The sequence below is a fragment of the Branchiostoma belcheri genome, unplaced genomic scaffold, assembly GCF_001625305.1.
Source record: "Branchiostoma belcheri isolate BF01 breed outbred unplaced genomic scaffold, Haploidv18h27 scaffold11, whole genome shotgun sequence".
NCBI lineage: Eukaryota > Metazoa > Chordata > Leptocardii > Amphioxiformes > Branchiostomatidae > Branchiostoma > Branchiostoma belcheri.
The window spans coordinates 1,230,738-1,242,046 of record NW_017802491.1 but is presented as its reverse complement, the minus strand read 5'-3'; the positions used below and the strand labels follow the sequence as shown (position 1 = coordinate 1,242,046).

The window sequence follows — 11,309 nt, the reverse complement described above, 5'->3', positions numbered from 1 at the left end:
TGTGATTTTAAAAAGATATAAAAAGGTAACCAAATTGAATCGTCTCCAAATATTACAGTGATTGTCATGCTGTTGCCATCTCTAATTCTCGGACTTGGGGTCAAAGGTTGATGATTTAGGGGGACAATTCATTATATAGTAACAACGTGCTGTGATACAATAAAAGTTTTCAGACAGATTCCTCGACGATCAAATTGTCGGTCTGTATTCATCCCTTGGTCGTCTAGTTTTTTTTTTTACATACATTCAGGGAAAACTTTAAGAGAGCAGATCAAGAAGATGTAATCTCATATATATTGTACTGTCCCTTATCCAAGATGGCGTCCGCGGCTGGAGGGGCGGTCGTTGGAGTTGCGGCGAAACAAGTGAAGCCTGTGCTCTCACAAAGCCTACCAGAGGCCAGACGAAGAGTCAGAAACCTATACAGGGCCTGGTACAGAGAAATACCTCATACAGGTAGGTGTGCTGGTGTAGGAAAGTGAAGAAATACCTTCTTAGGTTGTGCCGGTTTTGAGGTCATCTTCACCTTGAGTCAACTACTACTAAGGATTTGGTTTGGATTTGCTCGTAGAAAACTTGTCAAGCCTACTGCTGATATGATTTTAGGAAGACATTCTGTAAGTTTTGTTGTTGAATCTTTGATTTCAGCGTCTCCTACGTGTACCAGCTACATGGATTTTAATGTTCAAAGTTGATTTTAACCTCATTGGTTCAAACAAGCTCCTTGGTTCAAACAACTTGTTGTAGTTCTGCATGCAAATTAAATGATTCAGTATGAACTTTATGAAGCCAATATACATGAGTATTTGCACATTAATATGAACGTTCATCTATTTGAATTTGTGGCACGAAAGTTAGTCGTGTAGAAAGAAGGAAATAGAGTTTCTTTTCTGTTTGCAACATGTGCCTGACTGATGTACACTTATTCTGTTAACCTGCAGTCCATGCCTACCAATTGGACATCTCTGTAAAGGCAGGCAGGGAGAAAGTGCGGGAACTTTTCATGCAGAATGCCCATGTCAAGGACCCCAGGGTCATTGACCTACTGGTCGTAAAGGTATGTCTTTAACTTTAAGCTTTACGGTAGCAGAACGCAGCATCTTGTCTACATGGAGAGTTACTACTTTACCTCAATGTGAGAAAAACAAGCAACTCGAAACAAGGAATACATTTGAAATCTAAATCCAGGCTAAAAATGATTTTTAAAAAATCAATAGAAATTGCTGGATCATTTGCAGTTGAGGCCCTCTTTTATTTGGCATCAAAAAAACTATTTACTTTCTATTATAAATTTGTTGTTTTGTTTTATTTTCAGGGTCGACAGGACCTGGAGGAGACCATCCAGATCTGGAAGCAGCGAACACACATCATGCGCTACTTCCAGGAGACAGAAAAGAAGCGCCCCTCAGATTTCTTGACGAGGTTTTACCAAGGCTATGACTAGCTGCTCAACAGAGATTCAGTGTTATCTTGGAGAGCTATAAATCTATCTGAAGAAAAAGTAGAAAACTGAAGACCAAATGTGTCATTTCCATTGAGCACATCCATAGATATACCTGCTAGAGGACTGAATACTATCTTCCCTCTGTTCTTCACAATCAATCTGTAGCTCATTACAGTATGAAGTTAACTTAAAACTGTTTTTGTTGAATGTTCAAAGTCTACATGTACATCAAAGATGAAAAGTATTAAACATTTGAAACTGTGTCTTGTGATAATTTCCTGTTGGCTTGATGTTCATAGTGATAAAGAATCCTGATCTCTTGATAAGTCTTGTTGGTAGTTCAGTGAATGGTTCTCTTGATTAGAAGAGAATGATCACAGTATCTAGCTCTGTGAGGAGGCCAAATCAGCCTGACAAAAAGAAACTGTGCAACACAGGCTATGAAACAGGCTTGCTTGTTTAAATGCAAAATCTGGTTGTCTCAGTCAAAGATACTGAAATATGAATACATTATTTTTCAAAAAGAGCATAACTCGCAGGAGCACAGTTGTGATAGTTGTTCCCATATCTACACATCTCTATAAAAATAAACGACATTTGTTTCATTTAGATTTATCTAGAATGTCATTTTATTTCACATATTCTGTACACCTCCAACTTGTAGAACATTTAGTAGAATCCACTATAAACCCATGGTGTTATAATACCCAGTAAGATGTTTTTGCATCATAGCATTTCTCTGTGATATTGTTATGAATACACCCACCACAAAAAACAACCAGTTGTACATGTATGTAAAGATACCAGATACTGGTACATAGGAACATACTTTTTTCATCCTCAATAATGATTTCTGTTTAAATTTTAAATTGTACCTTCCCAATTTTTCAGCCACACCTATAAAGAATGGTGAGTTACTGTTCTTTTAGGTGGTCTCTAATGGTAGATTAAAAAATTAAACTTTTATCATATTACCCACCAACTTACAAACTTTCAGCATAATGTACCTTTTGCATTTTCATTTCAAATCTAATAGAATTCAGGAGCCTTCAATATGAGGACTTGCTGCATGTATCATTTTATCCATTGAAATCAGCAGTCTGACTATGACCTTAACCTATGGGGACCACAGATGTCACTAAACTCTGCATGGAGTCAAGCGATGCAGGAAACAAGCGGCTTCCATGCTACGTAGTGATCATCCATTCTACGCAAAAGTCACTTGCTACAAACAGTAACAAACTTGATACTTAACACTATTCCAGTTAGAATTAAAAATCTCATTAAAAAATACTCTGCCTAAAAACCAAATGAAGTGTAGAGTTGGTTTGAAAAGTGGTGCAGCATTGTGTTGTTAAGATGACTGTGAAATAAATAAGCACCAGTGGTGCCTATTTATTTCATATACTAGTAGTTATATACACATGTATAATTAATTCATTACATTGTTTTCTTCAGGTTAGGTGGAAGTAATGCAATCTAACATCACTAGTTTGTTACAGTTTTTTTACTAGACATTTAAGTAATTCCTGATTCATATTGCATAGTACACTGTATGTCTGAGAACACTTAAGTCAAACAATATGCACAACCATTCTACCAATTCTGGAGAGGTAAGTTCCACTTAAAACTGAAAGCAGCCTGGGATGTCTTACAAAACAGTAATGCTTAACAATTCATCTGCCAAATAAATCTACTTAAAAAAAAAACTGTTTCCTATTACTTTAACAAAAAGTCTGGCTTTGGAGTGCATTTGGAAACTGCTACAAGAGCTTTGAAAAAAATACTCAAAGCTCTCATCATAGCAGGACAGTAAAACCTGAAAGCAAACTCAATGCAGTTTTTATGTGTCAAGTAGTTGTTGACTGCTTCAAAATAGACAGCAACAACAGTCTTAAAGCTGAGCAATTAAGTCTAATACCACGAGGTGATATGTTATGAACCGCTCTCTGTCATTTGAAGGTACATTGTACTATGTCATAAATTACCTCTACTGCAATTTCAGATGAAGCATTTGAGAACCACCGTTAGATGAAGCAATTGGAAAGCCACAAGTTAAAGTGGTAACGTAGCCTCAAATAAATTCAACACCCTCATACTTAAAATCCCCTTCTATCCTCTGATCGGTGAGCAGATATTTCCCATCAAGCCTGAAGACTGAGATGAATGTTGCTATTGCACCCCTGTCCTCCTCTGTCTTCAGTGCAACCACGACTTGGTCCTGTGTTCCTGGAATGAATTTGAAGGATGAGAAGCCCCTGATGGGGTTCAGCTTCCCTATAGTTTGGACCTTGATGTCCCTAAAGTCTTCGGTACAGGAGATGATGAGGTTGGTGGCCCTGTGTTCGTCGTCCGCCTCGTTATAGCTGAACTGGCTGGCCCGGCGGGGCAGGAAGAACCAGCGCTGGTGGATGTCACTCCACACGCCGGATTCATGGATCATGTAGCCTGAACAGTACACGGGAGAAACGAAATTGGACTTTGAGAATTTGAGTGGAGCAGAAATGTTCACTTTCTTGGTATCACTGGTATCGTTGCATATCTGAGATGACAAGAATTTAGCCTGGTATCCAGACTTGTTTATCTTGTGTCCACTCCAATACCCACTTTCCTGCCAAGTAAAGTAAAGCAGACAGAAGATAAACAGAACTAGAATTCAGGAGGAGGAAAACACCCTTAAGTTATTTCTGGCATTCTGCAGTATCTATATATGTATGTCATCTAACTCGACTTTTTCTCAAGTGAAAATTGGAGGTTTTTTTCTTATGGATACAAAACTTCACTGTAGGTTCCCATGTAAAATATGACCATGACCAATACTAACCTGGGTAGCTAAACCCTGCTGCCTCTCTCATGGCGTTGTAGTTCCCCACCCAGTCATGGTGAGCCACATCACCATGGAAACCTATTGTTTTCACCCACTGAGGATTAGTATTCTGTACAACACCTGGAAAGAAACCAAACAATACAGTAAGTTTGGTTGTGCCTATTGCATGTACATGTATATAAGAAGTGTCTGTATCTGAATCATGTTAACCATCACAGGGTGTGACATGAACATGTATTCTGATTTATATTTTTTGTCTTGGCTTGATGATTAACTATTTAACAGATCTCTGACATAGCTAGCAACAGGGGAAAATAGAGGAAGCTGACTCAGTGACTGATGATATTAATAAATAATGAGCTATCTAGGAGGAAGGATGGTGATGATGATAACGATGTTTGTCCATCATTCTTGATGAAGACCCTGGCGTCAATTGCCCTTGGAATGAGGTTATCAACAGCATTGTTTTGTTCTTCCAGAGGATTAGATACACTTACCTGTAGTAGTGGTCCACTCCTTTCCCAGTCCTCCCACATACATCGTCTCATCTTTCACTGCAATCCACTCTCCTTTAAAACCTGAAGGAATAGTTAACAAGTCAGTGGCTTGGAGTTCAAGATTTTAAAGAAAAATTTCTATAGCAATCTGGAAGTACATTGTATAAGAATCGACATTAAACCAACAATAGTGGTAACATTGCTAATGTAATGGCCATACTTTATGATGTCTTGTCTTTCTTTTGGACCTTGCCTACAACGATCGTTGTGTCTCACCTTTATTTGTGGATCGGCCATTCCCGTCCCCCAGGATGACCCACGGCACAGCCACAGTCTTGTCCCCTGTCTGTACTATCTCATACACCACCCCTGTCCTGTCGTCCACACTGTACAGCCGCCCGTTAAAAACACACAGTTCAGACAGCTCCATGGACCGCCCGCCCTGGGCGAGCGTGGAGGTCATGACAGTGGGCTGGGAGTCATCCCAGGTCACCTCCACACGGTCTCCCTTCATGACGAGAACGCCTTTCTTGTAGAAACTCTTCCACGTCTTCTCGTCGTTCTTGGAGGCGTGGTCGAGATCGGTGATGAGGCCGATTCGGTAGTGAGTCCCCCTATCGGAGAACCATGGGGACGTCATGGGGTAGGTGCCGTTGTAGGCCGTATGCTGGCCGAACCGGTCCGTAGGGTAGGTAGTAGTCTTACAGCTGGGGTAGAACAGCATAGTTACGGCGACGAAGGCGGCCACCGCAAGGATAACTTTCATCCGGAATCGCAAGCGGATACCGTTGGCCTCCACCGGCCGTATCGGGGATGTCACCGTCTTGATGCTTATCATTTTGTCCTGTAAAAACGTTGAAGGCAACATTTTATACTCTGCAAGATTTCCATCCTAGATTCGTCACCAAAGTAGCAGTACCTGGGGCAGAACCGTCAGAATACGACAAATATCTTCAAGAAAAAAATTTCTCGGTGTCTTGACGGCCATCTTTGATTGCGTGTCATGTCGAGGGGTCGTTGGGTTATACCAATATTCCTAGGGGTGGTGCCGAAACAGGTGGTTTGTGTATTTTGGGATAAAAGGGCTCTTCAAGTTCAAAGTTCAAACCAAACCAAGACTGTCAATCATGGACAAGTATAGTTTTGATTCAGACGGAATCAACCTCTAGTCGCTCTACAAAATGGTGTAAGATATAAATTGTGAATTGTTTAAAAAGCTATGTGTGTGTGTGTATTTTATATTACATGTAACGTTAACGTTATCAACAAGCCACATACATTCTGATCCGAGTATTAACCATAAGTTAACTATTGAGTAATGTTTCCGAGTCAGCATCATACAGTGAGCCAATGGTTCATAGACTGATTAGAACATGCGGGGCCCATCTGTAAAACGTCCTTGACATTCAGCGGAGCCTGAGAAAACTAGGGCCAACTAGTAGAGGCCCCTCAAGTCGGTAGAAGTGCCACCTGGTATACCAAGGAATTAAACCTAGCGTTACATGGGTACGGTTACGAAAAGGAAATGTAACATTCACCCCTGCAGCCTTACATACCTCTGGGGATCGTTCTTCCATTGTAGCACTAGATCTTGTCTGGTAACTTCCACTGGCCGGCTTTTTCTCAGAGGCCTCGCCATTAACTAGACTTTCGCCATAGGCTGCGGTGTCTTCCCAAGTGGTGTCGGTGGCCCGGTGCTTTTCCTACAAATACACCAATGTTGCAGGTGTCACCCGGAAGTACATACAATATGTACAACTCTGTAACAACCTAAGTAAAGCGTTACATGTAAGAAAAAGGTAAAACTGACTGCCAAGCTTGACCCAACACCCGATGGACAAGCGAAGTATTTATCTATTCAAATTGTCTATCAAAAAGTGGATGAGTTGGTTCCGGAAGAGTCCATTTCATAGAATGAGGGGGTGGGTTGTAGAGACGAGTGTCATATTATTTCACACTTGATCGAGCCCTCTTTATGTTATACGGACTGTGACTGTTATATTAACTGTTTCGTACGTTGCTACGAAAAGACACAAATGTTATGGTACAAACTTACTATCTTCATTAAGAAGGTTATGTTTTCCATAGCGTTTGTATATATATGTGTTTTTGTGTATCACGATGTGCATGTAAGTATGTGGTTTAGTACGATAACTTAAGAAACTTTGGATGGATTGTCACGAAACTTGGTAGGTGGGCAGGTATTGATGACATCTAAAAATGATGAGATTTTGCGCCCCCTGGCGGCTTTCTTAGGTACTACAGCAGAACTTCCGAATTTTGTTACCTCATGATCTAGACACGCAAGGGTCACAAATTTTGGAAGTAAGATTCAGAAGACTGCCTGTTCGATTTAACCAAAGGTTTTTATCTTGCATTCATTATTTGTGGTCGTGTCACTGACCGTTCGGTCGGCCTGTCATCAGATGACCTAGCTCTGAGACGACCCGGGGCCAGCCGGGTTTTCAGTACCACAGTACATGTACCGCATTTACATGGTCACCACTCATGTCATCAGGCCCTCTATGTTAACATATACATGTATATACATGTGTCTGCTGGTCATCATACGACCAATGCCTTTGCGTTTAGAATACTTTACAACTGTGTTGAAGTTGTCATCTTGGCAACGGAAACACCACATGGCATGGAATAACAGTGTGGCAATAGAAAAATTGTGATCGAATATCTACTTGCATTGTTTATGTTCCATTCCTTCATGTCATCAGTTGAGTGGGACATTGTGCATGTGACGTGTGCTCTAAATTTAGAACGAACGCGCGAAACGTCCACAAATTAAACTTGTTTATCCGTCAGTCATGTCAGTTACTTGAGTAAAACATGAAAACCGACTGACCTGCGTCGGGTTGAGCGCTTTCCGACGCATTCTGCAGTCTTCTGCCATTTGTTTTTAATTTAATAGGCACAATAATGTAACGGAGAACTCCTTCAGGTTTTGTAGATACATATATGAAGATCATATAACGATGTGCGCCAGTCAGGCCGCTCTACTTTTAGCCTGGAATCCGTCGTATATTTGTCCTATAGATCTAGGGGGCTCCATCCAGGCAAGGCGAAATGTATCGGAGCAACGAGATGTGGACCCGGTCCACGGAAATATGTAGATAGGGATGGATACAGGGCTACTTATGGTGCTAACTGACTGACCTGTGTGGAACTGGACACTTTCCGACGCATCCTATCGCCTGTCAGATACAGTATAGAAGGGAACGCAGCCCTGTAGTTATCACGATGTGCCCTAGAGCCGGGCCTCTCTCATACTGTGCTGAATATATAACAACTGCCTGAAGTAATTCGCACGGAGATTAGACCAGTCGCACGGAGATTAGACCAGTCGAGTATACAGTAATTGATTCACCGGGCTTACTCAGCAAAATTACCGTTCCCACTACCGACTACGTGATACTAGTACTACTGAATGACACCTGTTCAAGAGACAAGCACTATGGACGTGTTATATCATTCCAAACTGGTCATGAATGACTCGATGGAATATGTTCAGTGGTCGAACGTAGAATTCCGGCAAAGAGTTATCTCTAAACAGATGTTAGTCTCGCTTGAAAACAATGTGTACCTCGCATCTGCTTGAATGGAGATCAGCTCAAGAGCTGTGTTGTACGTGCATGTACATACTGCGTCTTCATTACTGAGTTACAGAAACTCCGGAACGTGAAGGGTTGAATGCTCCATGAACTTATCCCGAGTGACCAGGAGTCCGTTCAAAAACATGATTGCAATACTAAGATGACACAACGTAGTCATCAACAGGCACGGGTCTTAAGGCATAATTAGTCACATGTACGCTTAGTAGTTAATCCGTAGCATCAAATCCCAGCAGTGTAGACCGGTCGAACCCGTTCGCACTGGCAGGCCTGTCAGACCTTTAATTTTTAAGGCTTTAAGTCTACAGAACGAGGAGTGTCACCACGCCGGGTATGCAAGAAATGTCAAACAGGGATAAGATAGATCATCAGACATATTCACAACAGTTGCACTATCTGTCCCTGAAGATTCAGGAAGACATTGGCCTAGTTGATTATACTAAGTAGGTCAAAAGTTCAGTAACCGCCTTAATTATACACAAGGTATGCTGCAGAGGTATGCTGTCAGATTTAGGCCACGCCTACCTTTCGATGACGAGTCGAATGAAATTTGAGTTAAATTTGAGTCAAACCTGACTATCAATCACCCCCGATCACTGCTGACCTACTTCCAACCACCCCAACCATGGCCCAACCTCCCGTCCACTCACGAATGTTTTGAAACATTCGGCTGGCGCCGCAGCCGAACAGTATAACGTTCAATAGCTACTATAAACCTCGCCGAAAACCAACAAACCGCAGCCGACCCCGACCCCGAGTTCGTCAGTGTTCTGGAGGCCATATTCGGCCACATATATGTGTGACAGGGGCTTTAACGAAGCACTGCCGTACTGAAAAATGAGACCATATAAAGCCCGACTGACCTGTATCTGACTGCTTACTTTCCGACGCATTCTACCTGTTCTCCAAGCACGGTCTGGTGGCACTGAGCAACCGGCCGCCCACGGCCCACAGAAGGGGTGACCCCACAAAACAAACAGTGTACGCTGAGAGGTGACCCCAACAGTCACCCGAGTACTAGGTATGAATGGTTGTTAGGTACGCCGTACAAGTCATTGCAAAATAGATGACTAGAGTGCTAGATTTTTCAACCATAAGTAAATACCGTGCAGTCGCCCCGATGGCAACTCAATACTATCTAGCTACATGTAGTAGTTTCATGGCACGTAACACGTTTTTACTTGAACATGGGTTGTTTTCACCAAACCTCATTGTTTTCGCCATCCACATATTGTGAATTCGTGTCTTCCTCTTCCCTGACTCGTCACAGTTGCGTAACCCGACAGTCAAGACTTCTGATGCTTGCTACCAATAATTAACACATCGTACGACCCACGTAAGTGCATGGTAAAGATCTGCTGTCACACGATGGTCCAAGGTCCATATAATAAAGGTCTATATAAACGGTTAGCGAGACAAATTAACAGCAGCAAATTTAGAGTGGTCTCCAAGCAGATCTTTCGGTAACCAAGATAGTATCCACTTATAAACTATGCAACGAATACTGCCCATTGAATACTGTCTTGGCTACTGAAAGGTCTTCTAAGAAGAGACAACCGGGTCCGGAAGTGTGAACAGATATTTCGTACACAGTTATAACCGAACGTTTGTCTATTGTCTATGGTTACAACTAGGTGAAGAGGATATCATCTTATTGTCTACTGTACTATATATAATTTCTATTAAAAAAGTAGACAAAAAGAAAATGCACAAGAGACATTGTATATTGGTGTGATATTATTTGTATACGTTACCATGTCGGCAAATATGTGGTGGAGACAAGGAGCTCTGTAACACGTCAATTAACTTAAGCGTGGTCGAACCTCATGATTCTACCGTCAAGCAGGATCCCCCCATCCACGACCCCTTCGCTTTTTGCGCGACAACGTTGCCTTGCCCGATCAGCTGCAGTACTGTTATCAATCGCTATCAGTAGTCGTGCGCTGTCGTCGCGCGTAGAAAATAATTTGATCATTGGAGCGGAAAGTGCATGCATTATTTTTCTGACCAATGACACGCTAGAATTCTCTTCCAAAAATCAAGAACGTCCTTGCAAAAATTCATTTTTTGCAGTGTTGAACTTTTCATAGGGATGACTCTCGCTTAGCCTATATTTTTCGTGTATTTTGTTTATTCTAGTACAAGAGTGGCCACCTTGCCCTAGAATGGTGGCAAAATATGTGAATACATATGCTCGAGATCTGAGAGCAAAGATTTTTTTCTAAAACTAGTAGGCTCTGAGTAGTTGTAATCAAGTCAAGAGATCAAGGTTTGAAAATGCCAGATACAACCTGAACTAATGTTACACATTGTACACTCTGCAAGCATCTATCTTGTCAATAGTTGATACCAAATGAAGTTTGAAAAGGTGTTGTAGTTTTCATTTCCCATTTAATTAACAACTGCACGAGACGTATAGAATGTTAGTTATAAATTAATTGATATTCATACCAACCATATTGTTTCATATCATAGCTGCCGAAGTAACACGTTGCACTGAGATCCCAGTTTCTCAGTATTAGAAAAGAATGGTCTATTACAGTATTGGTCTATTACTGTATTTTCAGTTATTCGTTTCATGGGAATTCGAAGTTCATTCAAGGACATTATACGTATACCTTGGTTCAATCCATCTAAGCCTGGAGTCCAGGCTTCTTTAATCGGTGCCACAGTCGCGCAGTGTCTCAATGGCTAGACAGCGACGCTCAGCGACTGTCGAGAAAACAGTAGGTTGCAGAGTAGCAGCATTTCGGCGCGAAACTCCCTCCCGGTGCCAAACTTCCTCCACGGCATATCTCGCGTCGCTTCCCGAAAAAAAATGTACAACAGCAGCCGCACAAGTCTAGATCTGTGAAGGAGGCTACGTTCAACCTCGGGTACGAAGAAATCTGTCAATACTAAAGTTTAGTGTTATAACG

The 11,309-nt window shown here is 41.7% G+C and overlaps 2 protein-coding genes across 2 annotated transcripts; one reads left to right on the top strand and one right to left on the bottom strand.

Moving 5' to 3' along the window:
• Positions 1-215: 215 nt before the first annotated feature.
• LOC109483080 (NADH dehydrogenase [ubiquinone] 1 alpha subcomplex subunit 6-like) lies at positions 216-1,770 on the top strand. Its single transcript, XM_019786048.1, has 3 exons — positions 216-456; positions 942-1,057; positions 1,316-1,770. The coding sequence occupies exons 1-3, from the start codon at positions 318-320 to the stop codon at positions 1,442-1,444; spliced, it is 384 nt and encodes a 127-aa protein (XP_019641607.1). The 5' UTR covers positions 216-317; the 3' UTR covers positions 1,445-1,770.
• A 284-nt stretch (positions 1,771-2,054) lies between these two features.
• On the bottom strand, positions 2,055-8,096 carry LOC109482888 (soluble calcium-activated nucleotidase 1-like). The gene is made up of 6 exons (XM_019785769.1): positions 7,937-8,096; positions 6,325-6,471; positions 5,045-5,612; positions 4,769-4,849; positions 4,269-4,391; positions 2,055-3,892 (listed from the first exon to the last, which is right to left on the bottom strand). The coding sequence occupies exons 1-6, from the start codon at positions 7,964-7,966 to the stop codon at positions 3,519-3,521; spliced, it is 1,323 nt and encodes a 440-aa protein (XP_019641328.1). The 5' UTR covers positions 7,967-8,096; the 3' UTR covers positions 2,055-3,518.
• Positions 8,097-11,309: the final 3,213 nt, after the last annotated feature.